This window comes from Larus michahellis, chromosome 1 (genome assembly GCF_964199755.1).
Source record: "Larus michahellis chromosome 1, bLarMic1.1, whole genome shotgun sequence".
NCBI classification, from domain to species: Eukaryota; Metazoa; Chordata; class Aves; order Charadriiformes; family Laridae; genus Larus; species Larus michahellis.
The window spans coordinates 53,629,894-53,651,488 of record NC_133896.1 but is presented as its reverse complement, the minus strand read 5'-3'; the positions used below and the strand labels follow the sequence as shown (position 1 = coordinate 53,651,488).

Sequence of the window (21,595 nt, the reverse complement as noted above, 5' to 3'; positions counted from 1 at the left end):
GGAGAGGAAGAGATAAGGAGATTTACGAGTTTAGAAAAAGAACTAAACTACTTTAATGAAAATAATAATAAATAAGAAAATAGTAAATAATAATAGAATAATACAAATTAAAGAATAAAAAAGTATACAATATATACAAAACCGTATCCAGCTCCCAGGATGACGATCGCATCACCAGCAGACACAGGGAAAGTCCCAGACTGGAGTCAGCGATGGACAGGAGCTGAATTCTGGAACGAGAGTCAGGAATGCTCAGATCGGGATCAAAGGCAGATGAACAGCCAGGGTCCTCCTCAGACGTTGGCCATTGAAGAAAACGCGAGCCAGCGCAGCCTTGCCCCTTTGATCCCTCAGCTTTTATACTGAGCGTGATGCAGATGGGATGGAATACCCTGTTGGTCAGTTTTGGGTCACCTGTCCCGTCCGCTCCTCCCTGCAGGTGGGACCCCTCTACGCTTCTCTGCTTCCAACCCTCTAACAGGGCAAACAGCGAAGTTATCTGACCTCGGTTGTTATAGCAATAAACATAAGCAAGAGCCTCTGTGCATACCATCCCTTGGTATAATCAGGTCTTATCACTCTGAGAATGAACAGTTTCTGAACAATATGCCGTTAATTTCAGGCTTTAGTCAGTTAGAAGAGGCCCAGCTAAAAAGTAAAATTACAAATCAGAAAATTGGTTCTGTTTTACCTCAAACCAGGACATAGGCATATGTTACTGATTATGACAATCTATACTTTTCATGCTGGCTGGGAAGTGCTCTGAGGAGACTTTCAGATCCAGCCCTGCAGCCTGAGCTGGCTCACATCAATAGCAGCAGTAAAAAACTTTCTGTAGGATTTTCTGGCAGATCTTTTTTACTCTACCAGTATCTCTGACCACACCAACAGAGCATCTAGAGGCCAAGTATGAAATACCACTGAGATCCTGTTGTTCTTGATGGTTCACCTCTCCTAAGGTGAGGCAGCAAAGTTTGCTGTAATTGTGATGGCAAATGTGTAAGAGGGAGGGAGAATCTCTCCCAGTGAGTGTCCTCCCTATCTGCTCCTTTTGTGTGTCTGCATTGCAGGGAAACATACACTTCTTCCATGTATCCTAGTTAAGCTTCATCATGGCTAGACTAATGACCTCTGGTGCGTAACTGCAGGCTTTTTGTGCTGCTAATTACACAAATAATAGCAGTATTTGGGAGAGGAGGACGAAACACGGTCCTTATGTATTCACTACTGAATGAGGTGACACTGGATTCAGCTCTCCTTGTATGCCTTGATTTTCCTCTGGTACTTCTGCATCCTCCCCCTAATACACATGGTCTGACTGCTTGTTTGTGAGATGGTCATGAGAATATAGTGCCTTCTTAACAATAAGAGAAGGGAATAATGGAGAAAACACATGAGTGGAAAATCAAATATGTAAAAGCATTTAAAATGACTACAAAAAAATAGCTTCAAGTTGCAAAAGGGCCATTTGACATTTGATGGAGATTGATAGCCTCAAAAGTGGAGTAAGGCAAGGACTACAACAGTGCGCTGCAGTGTTGCTCTGGCACATACTGAGAGGCTTTTCCTCTGCAGATGGTTGGTGTTGCAGTTATCACTGCTATACAGGATTTAGATATACATCTGTATTCCATATAACTATGTGCGTGCAATGAAAACGGTCCTGAGAATATCAAATTACAGACTGGAGGAAAACGCGCTATTGTGATGCATATTACTCTTGCAAAATAAGCATTGTGGAGAATGGGGGGAATTGGTTTATGGTGAGATAGAAAGGCCTCTGTCTCAACCCCAGTATTGACATTTCAATGTGAGAAGAGCTGGTGAGTATAAAAAGATGCAGCTTACAGGCACTGTAATAAGTTTAGTTTTTAAAGGATACCAGCACTTTTACCAAACCTAGGTGGGTTGGAGCAGACATACGGTCATCCATCTGACTTCAGGAAACTTTAGGAGATGTTAAGAATTTCACTACTCAGTTCTTTATGCCCCCTGTTATTATGTGAAGTAAATCTGTCTTACAGTCCGGTTGTCTTGCATTTGTAAAATTCATAATGAACTCTATGAACCATCCCGCTCCCAACACAGCTTGGATAGCCCAGATACAGATTTGGTGAATTTGCCATCTTATTTGCCCTCCCAGCCTCAGGGATAGCTTCTCAGCTATGAGACCACAATGATGAGGAAGAGTTAGAAAGAAAACATAAGTGGGAGAGAAGAATATGTTTATTTTCCTGAAGTCCTTTTTACCATAAGGATACAAGAAAAGGTCAAACTGCCTATGCAAATATTTAAACAATGGGACTTTGTGAATTAATTGAAGATGAAGAGTCACCCAGAATCTTCAAGAGGTTCATTTTCCTTCTCTGTAGTGGAATGAGAGAGGGGAGTGAGGTGATATTTTTGCACTCGCAGCTCCTGCATTTCATTGAAATAGTGAAGTTGATCATCTGGTCAGCACTGTATGTAAACTACGCAAGTGCAGTTTGTATACATGAGGTGGGAATGCAACAGTATGACAGTGCTAAACTGGGTGATGGCTATTAAACTTCAGATTAAATAAATTAGGAACTCCTGCTAGAGACACAAAAATATATGCAATGTTTTAGCTAATAAGGTGGTATGCATGCTAATAGGGTAGTCACCACATAGTGGACAGAGCTTTGCATCATCTTGTGTTGCAGCCAAAGGTTTTATGTAGAGAAGCTGCTGTGACTTGATCTGTAACCTGGCAAAAGAGCAGCAAACAAAAATTGCGATTTGTCTTCCTAGCTGGGCATCAAAATATGAATAAAATGATGCTTTCACATCTCTTGCAGACTCAGTCTGCCAAATTTTTTCCATGTTACTGAATCATACCAACAGATTTTACAGAAATAGCACTGTGTGCTTTATTTAGAGTATGGTCTGTTTCTGTATGCCTTCCAAGACTTCCATGAAGCTCAGTGATTCGACGCAAACCTTCTCATCTTCGGTCTTCATGCCCCAATTTGTTCCATCAACATCAGAGAGCGTTTTGCTGTGTTAACAACAGCAGAGAGTTGCAGAGAAAGTAGCCCGTTCTGAGGTAAATAAAGTATATGCTGTCTATTATTTCACATGTAGCCTCTGGAAACTTTAGCTTTGGAAGTAAGGGGGGGGGAAAAAATCCCCTATTGAGTGTTTCGCAGTAGCCAGAGGTACAAACATCGCTAAGAGAAGTGGAGGCATGGCTTCTGGGAGTTTGTGCTACCTGAGACTCTTTGAAACCATTTTTTTTTAAAGAATGAGATTCTAACTCTTCGCTTTCTTCTCTAATGTGAAGAAGACCCTCTGAAGATTAACACTGCATTTCCCGTCTCACATTAACTGTAAAGGAGAATTCCTAATTCACAAAGAAAAACAAAACTTTCACTCTCTCCAGGTCTGTTGGCTTCCAGGACTCGGGATTTATCGTCCCCTCTCTGCCCAAACTCCCCTCTTTTCGCGACAAGGCACGGACAGGCGACAACAGGGACTCACACGGCCTCCCAGGCGCAGAAAAAGGGCAATTTCATGGAAGATAAAGTAGCCAAAAACCCCTTTTATCCCCCCAGAAGAAACACAAGCCGGAGCGCGGATCGCCAGGAGGGGGCGGGGGCGGGGCGGGGCGGGCGCCACCAATCAGCGCGGGCCGCGCTGCTATAAATAGGAGCGCCGCCAGCACCACCGCCCAGAGCGTCCCGCGTCGCCATGGCCGAGACAGCCCCAGCTGCAGCGCCTGCCGCAGCCGCCCCGGCCCCCGCCGCTAAGAAGCCGAAGAAAGCGGCGGGCGGCTCCAAAGCCCGCAAACCCGCCGGCCCCAGCGTCACCGAGCTGATCACCAAGGCCGTCTCCGCCTCCAAGGAGCGCAAGGGGCTCTCTCTCGCCGCGCTCAAGAAGGCGCTGGCTGCCGGTGGCTACGATGTGGAGAAGAACAACAGCCGCATCAAGCTAGGGCTCAAGAGTCTTGTCAGCAAGGGCACCTTGGTGCAGACTAAGGGTATTGGTGCATCTGGGTCTTTCCGCCTCAGTAAGAAGCCCGGAGAAATGAAGGAAAAAGCCCCCAAGAAACGGGCAGCTGTGGTCAAGTCCAAGAAGCCGGCAGCCAAGAAGCCCGCCAGCACTGCCAAGAAGCCCAAGAAAGCGGTGACAGCGAAGAAGAGCCCCAAGAAAGTTAAGAAGCCGGCGGCTGCTGCTGCCAAGAAAGCAGCCAAGAGCCCCAAGAAGGTGATCAAGGCGGCGAAGCCCAAGAAGGCGGCGGCAGCAGCGAAGAGCCCGGCCAAAGCGAAGGCGGTGAAGCCCAAAGCAACCAAGCCCAAGGCGGCCAAGCCGAAAGCGGCCAAGGCAAAGAAGGCGGCGCTTAAGAAGAAGTGAACCCGTGTGGGAGAAAACTTTTCGTCCGCACTTAAACCCAACGGCTCTTTTAAGAGCCACCCACTTTCTCTTGAAAGAGCTGAAACGCTGTGGCTGCCACCCGTTCTGGGGAAGCGGGCAAAGGGGAGGTGGTCATGGGACTGGCGGTCTGCTGGCGAGAGCGCTTTTGGTTCGTGTGCAGGCAGAAGAGGGTCAGAGCAGCGAAGTTGGGAGGTGCTGTTGTGCCTCCGCTCACCGGGGAGAGCAGAGCCGGGCGCTGGAGGCGTTGGGAAGCTCCAAGTGCGCAGGGATTGGCTGCGGCTTCGGAAGGGCGGAGCTACGGGTTCTCGGGAACCCTGTCGGCACCGCCCAGCTCCGCCCCGGAGCGGCGCAGAGACACAATGTTGGGTCGGGGCTGTGTGGAAGAGGCTGCGTCTTCCCCACTGAAGTGCAGATGTTCCACGGCTGGCTTCAGCCGATCTTTTTAAAAGGCACTGATGCTTCTTGTTAATTTTATTTTGTGAAATTCAAGCTCCTTTTCTGAGTTCGTTGGTGGCTCTGAAAAGAGCCTTTGGGTTTCTGTGGGAAAGGGCTTCCCTGGCGCTGTTCTTCGTCAGTGCATTCACTTGGCTTTAGCCTTGTGGCTGTCGGTCTTCTTGGGCAGCAGCACGGCCTGGATGTTGGGCAGCACCCCGCCCTGCGCGATCGTCACCTTGCCCAGCAGCTTGTTGAGCTCCTCGTCGTTGCGGATGGCCAGCTGCAGGTGGCGGGGGATGATGCGCGTCTTCTTGTTGTCGCGGGCCGCGTTGCCCGCCAGCTCCAGGATCTCGGCCGTCAGGTACTCCAGCACGGCCGCCAGGTACACCGGCGCGCCGGCGCCCACCCGCTCCGCGTAGTTGCCCTTGCGCAGCAGACGGTGCACGCGGCCCACGGGGAACTGCAGCCCGGCCCGCGACGAGCGCGACTTGGCCTTGGCCCGCGCCTTCCCGCCCTGCTTCCCGCGGCCGGACATGTCGCAGCGACTCACTGAACCAAGAGTTAGAGCCGTAGAACAAATGGAATGAGCTCCGCCACTCGGGCTTATATCCCTTCTCAGCGAAAGGCGCGAATTTCGATAGGCTGAGAAGGGAACATTGCGAAGGCAGCCAATGGAAACGCGGATCGAGTTCTAACCAATGACGATGAAGTACGGAGAGCTAGCTGCGTAAAACAATCCCTCAGCCAATAAAAGTTCAGGCTAAAAGAATCCGTAATTTGCATACGCTGCCTATAAAAGTAGTGCGCTGAGGCTGAGTTTGCATCCGCGTTAGTGGGTTTCTTCGGAGTTAGTGTGGTTAAAGATTGATTAAAATGCCTGAGCCGGCCAAGTCCGCTCCCGCGCCCAAGAAGGGCTCCAAGAAAGCGGTGACCAAGACGCAGAAGAAGGGCGACAAGAAGCGGCGTAAGAGCCGCAAGGAGAGCTACTCCATCTACGTGTACAAGGTGCTGAAGCAGGTGCACCCCGACACGGGCATCTCGTCCAAGGCCATGGGCATCATGAACTCCTTCGTCAACGACATCTTCGAGCGCATCGCCGGCGAGGCCTCGCGCCTGGCGCACTACAACAAGCGCTCTACCATCACCTCGCGGGAGATCCAGACGGCCGTGCGGCTCCTGCTGCCCGGCGAGCTGGCCAAGCACGCCGTCTCCGAGGGCACCAAGGCCGTCACCAAGTACACCAGCTCCAAGTAAGCTGCTGCTGTGCCCTGTGCCAGACCTGCTCGACCCAAAGGCTCTTTTAAGAGCCACCCACCTTCTCAGTAAAAGAGCTGATGCTGCGGTGATTTGTACGTAGCTTAGGTTCATTTTGGAAAAAGAGGAATAACTGTGTGACAGTGCTGTCTGTTTTAAGAAATGCGGAATATGTGGGTGTTCACGGTAAACGGTGTTCTCCGAGTCTGCCTTGCTGGAGCAGGGAACGCTTGCGATTCACTCTAGTTACCCCGGGAACCGGCTTCACTTCCGCGTACAGTTGCGGGTGTGGGGGGTGGAGAGGGGGCATTAAACAATAACCGAACGGTGTAGGTGTTCTCTTTAAATGCCCGAAACAAGCATATTGCCGATAGGCGATACTTGCTCTCTTTCCCCGTGAGGCACTTAAGCGGAATGGGGAACATCGAAAGCACGGACGGTTCAGGAGGACCGTCTGCCTTTGGTTTTCTTAATCAGCAAAAAGCTCCAGGCTCGATCCCCCCCACCCACACCGCTAGCGTTCTCGCGGGCGACTGGAAGAAGCAAAGCAGATCGCTTCACGGCGTTCTCGACCCTCAGCCGCGCAGCCCTGCCTGTGTGCCCGAGCGCGATCTAACCCGCAGCGCTCTTCCGCGGCTCTCGCCCTCTTTCTGCCTGCACCGCTCTGTTCCCCCGCGTCCCGAAAATCCTGCAGCCGAGCAGCCCGCGGGAGCAGGGGCGGGCCGGGGCAGCGGGAGAGGCACCACTGCCGGGCTCGAACCGACCTGAGTGAGGACTGCATGGCGCGCGGCCCTGCGCGGCGCTGCTCCCGAGAGGGCGGGGATTGGTCGCGGTGGCGCTCGCGGCTCCGACCCCGTCCCCGCTCCGCCGAGGAGCGACGGGCCTTAAACCGGGGCGGGGGAGCAGCCGGGAAACGTTCGCGCGCCTACCGCGTTCCTGCTCCGGCTCTGAACCGAGCGCCGTTACCGAGTGTGAGGAAATGGCGAGTGCTGGGGAGAGACGGAGGCTGCCGACAGAGGAGGTTCGGCCAGCAGACCCGATGCTTCAGGTTTTGGGGGCGGGTTGGGAAGAGCATGCTAGAATCGTCTGGGTCGGAATGAACCTTTAAAGGTCGTCCAGTCCAACATCCCCTGCAAGTAGCGGGGATAGGGTCAACTAGATCAGATTGCTCAGAGCCCCGTCCAACCTGACCTTGAATATCTCCAGGGATGGGGCATCTACCACCTCTCTGGGCAACTTGTTCCAGTGTTTCACCACTCTCAGCGTAAAACACTTCTTTGTGGTATCTGGTCTAAATCTACCCTCTTCTAGTTTAAAACCATTACCCTTTCGCAACAAGCCCCGCAAAAAAGTTTGCCCCCATCTTTACTACAAGTCCCTTAAAAAGCCAAGGCCGAGACAGTGGACAGAAAGGGGCTCCTACACCAGCCACCTACGGTAGTTCCTGCCACCTCCCCGCCGCCGAAACCGGTTTTTCTGGGGACAGTCCACGCATATGCCTCCTTAGACCCCGGGGGAGCCTGTGCTAAAGCGGCCTAGAGAGTCGGAAAAGAGCAAGCGGCCGTGGCGGAGCCGGCCGTGGAGGGAGGGGGACGGTCGAGCCCGGTCGGCGGGTCCGGAAACGGCGGGGGCGGGGCGGCGAAGGGGCGGGTTTCCCGCCGGCGAGGCGCGCGCTTTTCGAATGCTGTTGTCGCCCAATGGCAGCCGGCCTCCAGCGGGCGGCCAATCGGCGGGCGGCTGCGGCTATAAATAGCGGCGCGGCAGAGCCGCTGCCACGGCCCGTTTTTTCTAGAGCGAGAGGGTAGTGGTGAGTGTGGAGCGATGGCGCGTACGAAGCAGACAGCGCGTAAGTCGACAGGCGGGAAGGCGCCCCGCAAGCAGCTGGCCACCAAGGCGGCCCGCAAGAGCGCGCCGGCCACGGGCGGCGTGAAGAAGCCGCACCGCTACCGGCCCGGCACGGTGGCGCTGCGCGAGATCCGGCGCTACCAGAAGTCGACGGAGCTGCTGATCCGCAAGCTGCCCTTCCAGCGCCTGGTGCGCGAGATCGCGCAGGACTTCAAGACCGACCTGCGCTTCCAGAGCTCGGCCGTCATGGCGCTGCAGGAGGCCAGCGAGGCCTACCTGGTGGGGCTCTTCGAGGACACCAACCTCTGCGCCATCCACGCCAAGCGTGTCACCATCATGCCCAAGGACATCCAGCTGGCCCGACGCATCCGCGGAGAGCGCGCCTGAGGCTCCTCCCCCCCCCCCCCCAACCCAAAGGCTCTTTTAAGAGCCACCACATGCGCAATAAAGGAGCTGTTAAAAGCTTTTCTTCTGACTTCAAAAAATAGTAATAAAAGTAATCATGCCTTTTTAAAGTTTCATTTCGTATAGTTTAATATAAGTGGTCTTTCTAGTTTTACTTCATTACCCCATTCCCTTAAAAAAGCAAATTCAGCTTTAAATCCTGTTACATCACTGCATGCTAGTTTTATGCAACTGAATATGGGGAACCCCGAGTGACGTTTTTTTGGTTTTATTGGATATGGTAAATAGCATTAATTTATATATTGATAAATTCGATACGACACAACACGCAACTTCACCTAATTTCAACAGTGTTACAGCTCCTTTTATTGTTCATGTAGTGGCTCTTAAAAGAGCCTTTGGGTCTGTGTGGGCCCCCTCGGTGTCTACCAGAAGTGGGGAAAGAGTGGCAGCAAGAGCCTCAGGCGCGCTCTCCGCGGATGCGTCGGGCCAGCTGGATGTCCTTGGGCATGATGGTGACACGCTTGGCGTGGATGGCGCAGAGGTTGGTGTCCTCGAAGAGCCCCACCAGGTAGGCCTCGCTGGCCTCCTGCAGCGCCATGACGGCCGAGCTCTGGAAGCGCAGGTCGGTCTTGAAGTCCTGCGCGATCTCGCGCACCAGGCGCTGGAAGGGCAGCTTGCGGATCAGCAGCTCCGTCGACTTCTGGTAGCGCCGGATCTCGCGCAGCGCCACCGTGCCGGGCCGGTAGCGGTGCGGCTTCTTCACGCCGCCCGTGGCCGGCGCGCTCTTGCGGGCCGCCTTGGTAGCCAGCTGCTTGCGGGGCGCCTTCCCGCCTGTCGACTTACGCGCTGTCTGCTTCGTACGCGCCATCGCTCCACACTCACCACTACCCTCTCGCTCTAGAAAAAACGGGCCGTGGCAGCGGCTCTGCCGCGCCGCTATTTATAGCCGCAGCCGCCCGCCGATTGGCCGCCCGCTGGAGGCCGGCTGCCATTGGGCGACAACAGCATTCGAAAAGCGCGCGCCTCGCCGGCGGGAAACCCGCCCCTTCGCCGCCCCGCCCCCGCCGTTTCCGGACCCGCCGACCGGGCTCGACCGTCCCCCTCCCTCCACGGCCGGCTCCGCCACGGCCGCTTGCTCTTTTCCGACTCTCTAGGCCGCTTTAGCACAGGCTCCCCCGGGGTCTAAGGAGGCATATGCGTGGACTGTCCCCAGAAAAACCGGTTTCGGCGGCGGGGAGGTGGCAGGAACTACCGTAGGTGGCTGGTGTAGGAGCCCCTTTCTGTCCACTGTCTCGGCCTTGGCTTTTTAAGGGACTTGTAGTAAAGATGGGGGCAAACTTTTTTGCGGGGCTTGTTGCGAAAGGGTAATGGTTTTAAACTAGAAGAGGGTAGATTTAGACCAGATACCACAAAGAAGTGTTTTACGCTGAGAGTGGTGAAACACTGGAACAAGTTGCCCAGAGAGGTGGTAGATGCCCCATCCCTGGAGATATTCAAGGTCAGGTTGGACGGGGCTCTGAGCAATCTGATCTAGTTGACCCTATCCCCGCTACTTGCAGGGGATGTTGGACTGGACGACCTTTAAAGGTTCATTCCGACCCAGACGATTCTAGCATGCTCTTCCCAACCCGCCCCCAAAACCTGAAGCATCGGGTCTGCTGGCCGAACCTCCTCTGTCGGCAGCCTCCGTCTCTCCCCAGCACTCGCCATTTCCTCACACTCGGTAACGGCGCTCGGTTCAGAGCCGGAGCAGGAACGCGGTAGGCGCGCGAACGTTTCCCGGCTGCTCCCCCGCCCCGGTTTAAGGCCCGTCGCTCCTCGGCGGAGCGGGGACGGGGTCGGAGCCGCGAGCGCCACCGCGACCAATCCCCGCCCTCTCGGGAGCAGCGCCGCGCAGGGCCGCGCGCCATGCAGTCCTCACTCAGGTCGGTTCGAGCCCGGCAGTGGTGCCTCTCCCGCTGCCCCGGCCCGCCCCTGCTCCCGCGGGCTGCTCGGCTGCAGGATTTTCGGGACGCGGGGGAACAGAGCGGTGCAGGCAGAAAGAGGGCGAGAGCCGCGGAAGAGCGCTGCGGGTTAGATCGCGCTCGGGCGCACAGGCAGGGCTGCGCGGCTGAGGGTCGAGAACGCCGTGAAGCGATCTGCTTTGCTTCTTCCAGTCGCCCGCGAGAACGCTAGCGGTGTGGGTGGGGAGGATCGAGCCTGGAGCTTTTTGCTGATTAAGAAAACCAAAGGCAGACGGTCCTCCTGAACCGTCCGTGCTTTCGATGTTCCCCATTCCGCTTAAGTGCCTCACGGGGAAAGAGAGCAAGTATCGCCTATCGGCAATATGCTTGTTTCGGGCATTTAAAGAGAACACCTACACCGTTCGGTTATTGTTTAATGCCCCCTCTCCACCCCCCACACCCGCAACTGTACGCGGAAGTGAAGCCGGTTCCCGGGGTAACTAGAGTGAATCGCAAGCGTTCCCTGCTCCAGCAAGGCAGACTCGGAGAACACCGTTTACCGTGAACACCCACATATTCCGCATTTCTTAAAACAGACAGCACTGTCACACAGTTATTCCTCTTTTTCCAAAATGAACCTAAGCTACGTACAAGTCACCGCAACATCAGCTCTTTTACTGAGAAGGTGGGTGGCTCTTAAAAGAGCCTTTGGGTCGAGCAGGTCTGGCACAGGGCACAGCAGCAGCTTACTTGGAGCTGGTGTACTTGGTGACGGCCTTGGTGCCCTCGGAGACGGCGTGCTTGGCCAGCTCGCCGGGCAGCAGGAGCCGCACGGCCGTCTGGATCTCCCGCGAGGTGATGGTGGAGCGCTTGTTGTAGTGCGCCAGGCGCGAGGCCTCGCCAGCGATGCGCTCGAAGATGTCGTTGACGAAGGAGTTCATGATGCCCATGGCCTTGGACGAGATGCCCGTGTCGGGGTGCACCTGCTTCAGCACCTTGTACACGTAGATGGAGTAGCTTTCCTTACGGCTCTTACGCCGCTTCTTGTCACCTTTTTTCTGCGTCTTGGTCACCGCTTTCTTGGAGCCCTTCTTGGGCGCGGGAGCGGACTTGGCCGGCTCAGGCATCGCAGCAAACGCAAGTGCCTCAGCCACCCACACAGAGCGTTCACCAACCACCGGTAACGCCGCTGCCCCCGGGAGCTTCTTTTATAGCGTCACTGTGCAAAGCAGCCTCTCCACAGTGTCGCATCGCCATTGGCTGGAAGTTCTATCTTAGATAGTCGCGCCGCGCTGAGCTTTGCTATTGGACACCTCTCGATTCGCGCTCCCATTGGCTGCCGAAACAACGCTTTCTTCACAGCCTATCAGCGCACGCGCCGCCGCTCCACCCGAGCAGTATATAAATGGCCGGAGGGAGCGGCCGGGAGCGCATCTACTGCCTGCAGAGCTGTTGCGTGTCTTGTTTGGCTGAGTCGCTGCGACATGTCCGGCCGCGGGAAGCAGGGCGGGAAGGCGCGGGCCAAGGCCAAGTCGCGCTCGTCGCGGGCCGGGCTGCAGTTCCCCGTGGGCCGCGTGCACCGTCTGCTGCGCAAGGGCAACTACGCGGAGCGGGTGGGCGCCGGCGCGCCGGTGTACCTGGCGGCCGTGCTGGAGTACCTGACGGCCGAGATCCTGGAGCTGGCGGGCAACGCGGCCCGCGACAACAAGAAGACGCGCATCATCCCCCGCCACCTGCAGCTGGCCATCCGCAACGACGAGGAGCTCAACAAGCTGCTGGGCAAGGTGACGATCGCGCAGGGCGGGGTGTTGCCCAACATCCAGGCCGTGCTGCTGCCCAAGAAGACCGACAGCCACAAGGCTAAAGCCAAGTGAATGCACTGACGAAGAACAGCGCCAGGGAAACCCTTTCGCACAGAAACCCAAAGGCTCTTTTCAGAGCCACCCACTAGATCACTGAAGAGCTGAATTACTTTAAGCGTGCTCGTAAGCCTTTAGGAAACTGGGATTGTATTGTGTGTTATCCTAAACCAACAGTCTTACGTTAACTATTTTGCCATCTATACGTTATAGTTTTTTTTAAAGCATGTCTTTGGTGGGCAGGGGAGATTTATTTTTTGATGTTCGAGTGAGTCGTCTTAGATGCTGACGTGTTTCACGGTGTTATTATAGCCGAAAATAATAAAAGTTTTTACTATCTGGTAGCCACGGAAAACCGTCCCCTCCGCTTCCCCTCCCGCGTAGCTGCACACATGGATGGGGAAAGGAAAGCGTTAAATACCAGCTACAAGGCTGTGTTTAAACAACAAAGGAATTGCAAGTCCCTAAGTACTTAACTGTCTCAAAAGAGTGAAGCATCTCCCCGTTACTGCAGCATCCAGGGCTGTTCCTGAAGTTCTTCCCTGTCACAGCGCCTACTGAATAGATTTTGAAAACTATAAAGCCTTTCCAGCATTTACCCAGAACTTAAAATGACAACATCCTTATTTCAGCTCTTTTTGAGAGAAAGTGGGTGGCTCTTAAAAGAGCCGTTGGGTTTAAGTGCGGAGCAAAAGTTTTCTCCAACAGAGGCTTACTTTTTCTTGGGCGCCGCCTTCTTTGCCTTGGCCGCTTTCGGCTTAGCCGCCTTGGGCTTTGCTGCTTTAGGCTTCACCGCCTTCGCTTTGGCCGGGCTCTTCGCTGCTGCTGCCGCCTTCTTGGGCTTCGCAGCCTTTGTCGCCTTCTTAGGGCTCTTGGCTGCTTTCTTGGCAGCAGCAGCCGCCGGCTTCTTAACTTTCTTGGGGCTCTTCTTTGCTGTCACCGCTTTCTTGGGCTTCTTGGCAGCACTGGTGGGCTTCTTAGCCGCCGGCTTCTTGGGCTTGGCCACAGCTGTCCGCTTCTTGGGGGCTTTTTCCTTCACTTCTCCGGGCTTCTTGTTGAGGCGGAAGGATCCAGAGGCGCCGGTGCCCTTGGTCTGCACCAGCGTGCCCTTACTGACGAGGCTCTTGAGCCCCAGCTTGATGCGGCTGTTGTTCTTCTCCACATCGTAGCCGCCGGCAGCCAGCGCCTTCTTGAGCGCGGCGAGGGAGAGCCCCTTGCGCTCCTTGGAGGCGGAGACGGCCTTGGTGATCAGCTCGGTGACGCTGGGGCCGGCAGGTTTGCGGGCTTTGGAGCCGCCCGCCGCTTTCTTCGGCTTCTTGGCGGCAGCCTTAGCGGCGGGGGCCGGGGCAGTGGCGGCAGCACCTGCCTCAGCAGCCGGGGCGGGAGCTGTCTCGGACATGTCGCTGCTGCTCGATCGGAGCACTACGGCTACCGTGGCGGCGCCCCCATTTATAGTAGCTCGCGGGCGCTGATTGGTGCGTTGCCGAGCCCGCCCCGCCCTCTCCCGGCGGTTCCGCCGCGCTCTGCCTCTCGGATTGTGTTTCTTCCGCCTCAAAAAAGTGTTTTTTTCGTAAAAAAAAAGTCACCGCGGCATCCCGTTTCTTAGCGATGTTGCTGGGGAGAGAGGATATTTTTGTCTTGCGGCGTTTCTTTCAGCTGGGGGTTGAAATGATTTTCAAGGCGGCCAATAATCCCTGGGTTTGGGGATTGCACGCAGAGCTGGACAGTGAGATTTTGATTTTTCCTTTTGAATTAAAAATTTGCTTCTGACAGAACTGTCACAGTGACAGCGGATTCATGCTTCTGAGACGGTTTTTCATGAAGTTAGCGCAAAACGGAGGTGATGTCGAGACATTTTCTTAGCGTAAATTAGCTTTGAAAAGAAGCAAGTAACACAAAGTAGCCACTCAGCTCTGTATCTGGGTTATGATTTGTCTTCCGTAATACGGCTTTATCTCTTAAAAATAAGGAAACCTTTGGACATAGTGCCCTATTTAGCTCTACTCGGAGCTATTAAAAAGTAAAAGAAAGACGGTTTTCACTAGAAACGTTAATGTGAACAAACATCTCTCTCAAATCATCAGGTACCTTCAACATCTCGTAAGAACATAGAGAAGTTCTTTTACTGTTTCCCTCAGTTTTCTGCGCCCTTGTGTCAATACTTTGATGAACTATATTCCCATATATTTCTCAAAAATACTTATTTTGACTAAGCCCAACAGGTAAACACATTCATTTGTATCTTCTTATTTCGAGATAGTATTTATTTTAGTGCTTACTTTCACACTGTACTTCAGGCATTTTGTCCACCAGAATCAGCAGTTGTGCAAAAAAAAACCTAATCAAAATATCATATGCACGTTTTATTTATGAAAAACAGAGGTAATGATGCAGGCATTTCTTTAATAAAATGATATAATTTAAATATATTTTATTTACATTGAAGTAAATATAATTTCTTTAATAAAATTATATAAATCAAGTGGCTTAATCAAACAATTATGTCCTCAGAACTGCTGAGATAAACTAGGGCACAGTTTTTTCCAACCCATGAGTTTTCTGATGTGGCCTAAACTGAACACACAAAAAAATCATTTTTTCTTGGGATAAGTTGGACAGAGGAGTGTCATGTCATTCAAAAATATGTAGTACAATGTGGGAAAGGAGACCCTGGTGATTATTTCACATATGTTTGGAAATGCAGTCATTTGGCTTCTTTCACTTTTTATTTTGATAATATAATATCACGCACCATCTTGTGGAGTTTTGGCAGTGGGGGGGGTGTCAGTTTTAAAAGGATGTCAGCAGTGCTGGTTTAATATGACTAAGGTGTACCTGAAGTGTGAGAAACTACCAAAAGATGTAATAGCATTCCAGAGGGGCTTCTGTCTACAGAAGACAAACAGCAGAATAAATCACATGCAAGAATATAAAACCAGAAGATCATGTGGATTTGGAGCTACCATCTGTACTGATGCTTTATTTTATGGTAGATTCACAAGCTGACTGAACTGTAGATTGTGGGTTATGAACTACATTGTCACAGAAGTTAAGCTGTTGGGACAGCCACATACCATTGAGGAGAAATTTCTGGGAGTTAGTTCTGTAGCACACATATTTCCTTCAAATTCTGCGTCTGACTCCCTTCTATTCACTCCTATCAGAATCAGTCCACTGTTAGCTTTAACTCTACATTTTTTTGCTCCTCTGCAAATATATTTTCCTAGGTTTAGACTAGGTCTCTATCCTTCTTCCAAACACCTGCTGTAGCAGCACAATCCTGGAGCAATCTATACACTCTCCAAAAAGCTCCTTTTTCTGGCTCTACAATATTTTGACCATATATCTGGACTTTGTGGTTTTTTGCAGTCATAGACAGTTTTAGGGTCAGCAAAGGAAGAAATGGAATGAGATCTTGCAAATGTTATCAGGTGGAGGAGAGGAAGAAAAAAATAATTTTGCAAGTGCCCTCTAGTTGCTTTAATTTAATGGACAATCTTATTTTTTTAAAAAAATTATTTATTTTAAATATTATCTTAACCTTTTTTTTCTGATAGAAAGCTTTGTAAAATGATATATTCAGTAAAAGACAGACTTACTTCCACCTCTTATTTTTCCCTGAATATAATAGCCAATCAAACAGAATATTTAATAAAATAAAAAATATTTTTTGAAAGGTAGAAGGTAGTACTCCCAGTGGACTGTGATATTTGGATGTGACAGAAATTTCTCAAGACTTCAGAAATACGAGGACTCATTTTTCTGCTACTCTGATGTTGGATAAATACTTTCGTGAAGGTCCTTTTGAGCCTAAGTGACGGTAGAATCATAGAACAGTTTGGATCAGAAGGGACATACAGAGATCAGCGAGTCCAGCCTCATTGCCAGGGGAAGGGACATCTACCACTAGATCAGGTTGCTCAAAGCCCCGACCAACCTGACCTTGAACACTTCCAATGATGGAGAATCCACAACTTATCTGGGAAACCTGTTCCTGTGTCCCACCACCCTCATTGTAAAAGATTTCTTCCGTATGTCCCATCTAAATCTACCCTCTTTCAGTTTAAACTGCTGCCTCTTGTCCTGTCTCTACAGGCCTTGGTGAAAAATCTCCATCTTTTTTATAAGTCCCCTTTACATACTGAAAGACCACAATAGGGTCTCACCGCATCATTCTCTTCTCCAGGCTGAACAATCCCAAGTCTCTCTGTCTTTCTTCATGGGAGAGGTGTTCCAGCCCTCTGATCATTTTTGTGGTCCTGCTATGGACTCACTCCAACAGGTCCATGTCTTCGTTGTGCTGGGGACCCTAGATCTGTCTGCAATACTACAGGTGGGGTCTCATGAGAGCAGAGCAAAGAGGGAGAATCAACTCTCTCAACCTGCTGGCTATGCTTCTTTTGATGCAGCCCAGGATATACTTGGCTTTCTGGGCTGCAAGTGCGTATTGCCAGCTCATATCCAATTTTTCATTCATCGGTATCCCGAAGTCCTTCTCAGCAGAACTGCTCTTAATTTAGTCATCCCCCAGCCTGTACTGATATTGGAGATGGCCCAAACCCAGGTGCAGGACCTTGCATTTGGCCTTGTTGAACTTCATGGTGCTCACATGGGCCTACTCCTCAAGCCTTTCAAAGTCCCTCTAGATGGCATCCTTTCCCTCAGGCATGTCAACTGCACCACTCAGTTTGGTGTCATCTGCAAACTTGCTGAGCATATACTCAGATAGTCCTTCTATCTATGTCCTTAATGAAGGTTTTAAACAGTATCGGTCCCAGCACTGACCCCTGACGGTCACTACTTGTTACTGGTTTCCACTTGGACATTGAGTTGTGAGCTGTACCTCTTTGGTTGCAGCCATCCAGCCAATTAATTATCAATTTTATAGTCCATCCATCAAATTCATACGTCCCCTCAGTCACCTTTCTGTCTTCCATATGCTTCAACATAGCTTCCAGGATCTTACCAGGCACCGAGGTAAGGCTGACTGGTCAGAAGTCCCCAGGACCCTCCTTTTTATCCTTTTTTTAAAAAATACTTGTGATATTCTCTTTTCTTCGGTCACTGGGGATTTCACCTGACTGCTGCGACTTTTCAAATATGATAGAGTATGGCTTAGCATCTACGTCTGCCAGTTCCCTTGGGACCCCAGGCTGCATCTTTCTAAGTCCCACATACTTGTGTATGTTCATGTTCCTCAGATGGTGTCAAATACGATTTTTCCTATGGTGGGAGGGACTTTGTTCCCCCAGTCCCTGCCTTCAGGTTCAAGGACTTGAGAGATGTGGGTAGAGAGACTAGCAGTGAAAACTAAGGCAAAAAATTTGTTGAATACCTCAGCCTTCTCCATGTCGATTGTCACCAGTTCTCCTGTCTTATTTGTTGGGGGGTTCATTTTCTTTAGTCCTCCCTTTCTGATCAACGTACCTGCAGAAGCCCTTCTTATTATTCTTCACATCCCTTGCCAACTTCAGGTCCAGACGTGCCTTATTTTTCCTGATCCAATCCCTAGACACCTGGACAGCATCCCTATATTCTTCCCAGGATGCATGTCCCTGCTTCCACTGCCTGTGCATTTCCTTCTTGCCCTTCAGTTCGACCGGAATATCCTTACTCAGCCATGTTGGTTTCCCACCTTCCTTGCCTGATTTCTTACATGTGGGAAAATAAACTTTATTCTAACCAAAATTGTTTAGCAGAGAATTACCTGTAAATGAGGTGTACCAAAATTGTTTAAGACTCCAACAGCATTAGAGGAAATTAATGCTGCATGACTGAAGAATTCTTAAGCTTTAGAAACGATGATTCAAAATGTGCACAATCATGCACCGATAAGACGAGGGCTCTCAACCTATACAGGAGATGAACCGTGAAATGGCATCTCAGCCCATAGGAAGAGTCCTCGACCACAGACCTGCTGCTCTGAGGACCATCTCTAAATGGCTCTTACCAGGGGGTCTGTTTTATACCCTATTCAAATCTGATCTGTGGTCATATATGGTCGTGTAGCCCCTGCATTGGCTGGAGACCCCAGCTTCCTCAACTTTCAACCACAATGTGTATGTGCTGACCACCACCATGTGGGAGTAACAGGAACTGTGTTTTCATGGGCTTTTGCCAGTTCTTTGTTAGGCCTTTAGCAGATCTTTGTCAGGGCAGGTGCATCTCCCACACAATCTATCCCTTGACCTCACGGTCACAATTTGCCTGGTTTCCTGGAAGCAGTGGCAGAGTCATCTCTTGCCTCCAAAGTTGAAAGAGAGAGCAGTTTTGCTGAGTCTTAATGTTCACTGTGGATCATCATTTCTCAATTATTTTTCTATGGTTCTACTGGGATATCAATTGCATGAACAGGTTCTAAGGAAGCATATCTCACAACCAACACAGATCTTACTATTGCACGTTTAATACAATTTATCATAATACATATTACAACTATCATAACTACAATAATTTTTAAAGATTGAAGGAGGCTGGTTAGCCACACAGAAAGAGAAAATCCAAACATGTCAAAAACTTTCCCAAACCAGTTCTTTCCTAGCTCACCAACGATCGCTTCTGAATCTCTGGCTACCTTATCCATCTTGTTGATTTGGTCTTGAAGCAGCATTGATAACGTTCAAGATGCAGATTCAGTGCTCCTCTGCCAGCAGATTCAGGACTCTGCATATGCTTTTCTCTTTTAACAGCATCAAGTCTAATATGGCTTGGTTTTGAATGATCATCTTACTAGTATGTTGTAATTGATCACTTAAAAGCTCCAGACTATCAGAAGTGGCATTGGCTAAAGCCGATAGCTCTAGGCCTATTTCCAAAATGGCTTGTTGGTTTTGTACCGGGGCAATTCCTACTCCAAATAATAATTCCATCCACCACCCAATTCATGCTGGGACTTCTTGCCATCCCTTCCATAAATTGCATAGTCTAGGATCCCACCACTTGCGTGACATGGGCCCTTCTGGATAAATGGGGCAGAAGGAGAGCGCGGCCAGTGTAACAGGTTGGCCCAGGCATAGTTGAATATAATCCAGAATATAAGTGGCCATCGGAGCATGCCCATACTAAATCAAGGGGTGCATGGACGGTGGATGTTTGGCATGAACCTGGTATGGTAGTAAGAGGAGGACAATAACCTTTCTTACTACAGTCTAAGACAGAGGGTTGTGAATAACTGGTATTACTGCACAAACAGCCCTGTATCAGAGCTTTCTTAACAGAACAGTATAACCATGGCAATGGCATCCTTTTAATATTTTTGCATCTGATTTCTACTTGGCAGTTCCAGAGAGGAGATTTCCTCATGGGAGGTCTCTTATCCTTTTCCCTGTCCCAAGTAAGCATATAGGTATATATGGCCCACGTGCAGTTTAGAGGTCAATCGAACGAGTTTTGATTACATGCGCTGGGACACTCATTGTTATCCCTTTCAGGGTGTTTAATACACCATGAGGCTTTTAATGGTTTTGTATATTGTAGGAAATGATCATCAGTGCTCCATTGAGTATTATATTCGATAGTTCCCCATAGAATATTGGGTCATGGTCAACATTGAAGAAGGCCGACTGTATCCTGGGCTGCATCAAGAGAAGCGTGGCCAGCAGATCAAGACAGGTGATCCTCCACCTCTACTGCACTCTGGTGAGACCCCACCTTGAGTACTACATCCATCTTTGGAGTCCTCAGCACAAGAAGGACATGGACCTGTTGGAGATGGTTCAGAGGAGGGCCACAAAGATGATCAGAGGGCTGGAGCACCTCTCCTATGAAGAGAGGTTGAGAGAGCTGGGTTTGTCCAGCCTGGAGAAGAGAAGGCTCCAGGGAGACCTTATAGCAGCCTTACAGTATCTGAAGGGTGCCTACAAGAAAGATGGAGAGGGACTTTTTACAGGGTCATGTAGTGATAGGATGAAGGGTAATGGCTTCAAACTGGAAGAGGGTAGACTTGGATTATATATCAGGCAGACATTTTTCACCATGAGGGTGATGAGACACTGGCCTAGGTTGCCCAGAGAAGTTGTGGATGCCCCGTCCCGGGAAGCGTTCAAGGCCAGGCTGGATGGGGATTTGGGCAACCTGGTCTAGTGTGAAGTGTCCCAGCCCATGGCAGGGGGGTTGGAACTAGATGATCTTTAAGGTCCCTTCCAACCTAAATCATTCTATGATTCTATGATTCTATGGTTGAGTACCCTTTACAATCCACCCCATGGCCACATTGGTGGACAGTAAAAGTGTAATTACAGTTTGCATCCCATACATAGATAGTATTTATCATGTCGGATGACCAGTTAACTATGTATCTTCCGGATCCCTCACTCTTCCAGCTATAGCTATTATACTGTTCCCATGTAAGTTCAAGAACCAGACATATGTTAACCTCCTGCATAAAGACTGGCAAAGAGTCTCCTGCTGCCTTGGGTGTGGGTAGACAAACTGTTACAATGGGCAAATCCCACTATCATTTTTGTTATCATATTGTCATCCAGGTCCTGGTCATTTCTGTTGGTTACTGTCACCTTTGCCAGTATGAGCACCAAGGTGGTCTGCTTTTTCATTGTCCTGTAAGAAAACACAGAACTGGCCTCTGGTTTTGAAACCGGGCTTCAGGGTTAGAATTCAGGGATTACCTACTGAGCACTAATATGGTGAGTTTTTCGTTTCCCTTCCAGGGCTTCCCGGGCATATGAGACCCTTGGTTTTGCCAGGGTCATGTGTCAATGCCAATAGAAGGTAGTTTCACCATGACAGGTTGGCCTACGCATATCCTCAATAGGAACTGGCCCTTTTGATCATCAACTATTGGGAGCATTGCCTGTCAATGGTTCTGCAGGACAAAATGCTCAAATCTTTGGGCTTCCATAATTTCCCCACTGGTTATTAACAGTAAAGACTGCTTGTGGCAATTGTATGTTCTAGTTATGGTATGAGACATCAGCATGTCTTTTAATCAAACCTTTGGCTCACTCAACTATACCATTAACCTGGGGATAATATGGTGTGTGAAACACCCATTTGATAGCTTCTCCCATACACAGTCTTACACCACTATCGCTGTGAAATGCGACCTGTTGTCACTTTGAATGCACTCAGGAAGGGGTAAAATTTAAACCACTAAACCACTTTCTTAGTGCTTAGACTGTCTGATCTCTGGTGGACGTGCTAACAGCTGATGGGACACTTTTCTGTTGCACCTATCACACCTATTACGTTTATAGCTTTCTCGATGGTTTAATCCCCATCTCAGCAGCGTGTTGCTTATTTAAAACACTAATTTGGGCCCCTGTATCAATTAAAAAATCTGAAGTTATTCCCTTTACGCCCACAGTGATATGTATATAAGGTTCCCTATCAGTGGACCATTGACAGGGATTCACCATGCAGAGTAGGCAGCCCGAACCCCAACCCCCGGTTTCCAGTTTTTTAACTCCTTCAGTTCCCTTCGCAGGGACGCGAAAGGTT

At 50.5% G+C, this 21,595-nt stretch overlaps 8 protein-coding genes across 8 annotated transcripts; 4 read left to right on the top strand and 4 right to left on the bottom strand.

The window, feature by feature from the left end:
- Window positions 1–3,409: 3,409 nt before the first annotated feature.
- Window positions 3,410–4,718, top strand: LOC141739479 (histone H1.11L-like). The gene has a single exon (XM_074576829.1). It carries the CDS (start codon window positions 3,712–3,714, stop codon window positions 4,372–4,374), a length of 663 nt encoding a protein of 220 aa, XP_074432930.1. The 5' UTR covers window positions 3,410–3,711; the 3' UTR covers window positions 4,375–4,718.
- A 136-nt stretch (window positions 4,719–4,854) lies between these two features.
- LOC141739495 (histone H2A-IV) lies at window positions 4,855–5,453 on the bottom strand. The gene has a single exon (XM_074576871.1). It carries the CDS (start codon window positions 5,363–5,365, stop codon window positions 4,976–4,978), a length of 390 nt encoding a protein of 129 aa, XP_074432972.1. The 5' UTR covers window positions 5,366–5,453; the 3' UTR covers window positions 4,855–4,975.
- A 14-nt stretch (window positions 5,454–5,467) lies between these two features.
- Window positions 5,468–6,399, top strand: LOC141739499 (histone H2B 5). The gene has a single exon (XM_074576884.1). The coding sequence runs from the start codon at window positions 5,704–5,706 to the stop codon at window positions 6,082–6,084; it is 381 nt and encodes a 126-aa protein (XP_074432985.1). The 5' UTR covers window positions 5,468–5,703; the 3' UTR covers window positions 6,085–6,399.
- A 1,472-nt stretch (window positions 6,400–7,871) lies between these two features.
- On the top strand, window positions 7,872–8,429 carry LOC141739484 (histone H3). Its single transcript, XM_074576843.1, has one exon. It carries the CDS (start codon window positions 7,906–7,908, stop codon window positions 8,314–8,316), a length of 411 nt encoding a protein of 136 aa, XP_074432944.1. The 5' UTR covers window positions 7,872–7,905; the 3' UTR covers window positions 8,317–8,429.
- LOC141739490 (histone H3) lies at window positions 8,426–9,236 on the bottom strand. Its single transcript, XM_074576856.1, has one exon. The coding sequence runs from the start codon at window positions 9,203–9,205 to the stop codon at window positions 8,795–8,797; it is 411 nt and encodes a 136-aa protein (XP_074432957.1). The 5' UTR covers window positions 9,206–9,236; the 3' UTR covers window positions 8,426–8,794.
- Window positions 9,237–10,757: 1,521 nt separating this feature from the next.
- LOC141739471 (histone H2B 5) lies at window positions 10,758–11,615 on the bottom strand. The gene has a single exon (XM_074576817.1). The coding sequence runs from the start codon at window positions 11,405–11,407 to the stop codon at window positions 11,027–11,029; it is 381 nt and encodes a 126-aa protein (XP_074432918.1). The 5' UTR covers window positions 11,408–11,615; the 3' UTR covers window positions 10,758–11,026.
- A 21-nt stretch (window positions 11,616–11,636) lies between these two features.
- Window positions 11,637–12,513, top strand: LOC141739466 (histone H2A-IV). Its single transcript, XM_074576805.1, has one exon. The coding sequence runs from the start codon at window positions 11,765–11,767 to the stop codon at window positions 12,152–12,154; it is 390 nt and encodes a 129-aa protein (XP_074432906.1). The 5' UTR covers window positions 11,637–11,764; the 3' UTR covers window positions 12,155–12,513.
- Window positions 12,230–13,538, bottom strand: LOC141739460 (histone H1.11L-like). The gene has a single exon (XM_074576793.1). The coding sequence runs from the start codon at window positions 13,536–13,538 to the stop codon at window positions 12,852–12,854; it is 687 nt and encodes a 228-aa protein (XP_074432894.1). The 3' UTR covers window positions 12,230–12,851.
- Window positions 13,539–21,595: the final 8,057 nt, after the last annotated feature.

Excerpts from the sequence above, each read along its gene's own strand:
- LOC141739479 (XM_074576829.1), top strand. The coding sequence starts at position 3,712 with ATGGCCGAGACAGCCCCAGCTGCAGCGCCTGCCGCAGCCGCCCCGGCC.
- LOC141739495 (XM_074576871.1), bottom strand. The coding sequence starts at position 5,365 with ATGTCCGGCCGCGGGAAGCAGGGCGGGAAGGCGCGGGCCAAGGCCAAG.
- LOC141739499 (XM_074576884.1), top strand. The coding sequence starts at position 5,704 with ATGCCTGAGCCGGCCAAGTCCGCTCCCGCGCCCAAGAAGGGCTCCAAG.
- LOC141739484 (XM_074576843.1), top strand. The coding sequence starts at position 7,906 with ATGGCGCGTACGAAGCAGACAGCGCGTAAGTCGACAGGCGGGAAGGCG.
- LOC141739490 (XM_074576856.1), bottom strand. The coding sequence starts at position 9,205 with ATGGCGCGTACGAAGCAGACAGCGCGTAAGTCGACAGGCGGGAAGGCG.
- LOC141739471 (XM_074576817.1), bottom strand. The coding sequence starts at position 11,407 with ATGCCTGAGCCGGCCAAGTCCGCTCCCGCGCCCAAGAAGGGCTCCAAG.
- LOC141739466 (XM_074576805.1), top strand. The coding sequence starts at position 11,765 with ATGTCCGGCCGCGGGAAGCAGGGCGGGAAGGCGCGGGCCAAGGCCAAG.
- LOC141739460 (XM_074576793.1), bottom strand. The coding sequence starts at position 13,538 with ATGTCCGAGACAGCTCCCGCCCCGGCTGCTGAGGCAGGTGCTGCCGCC.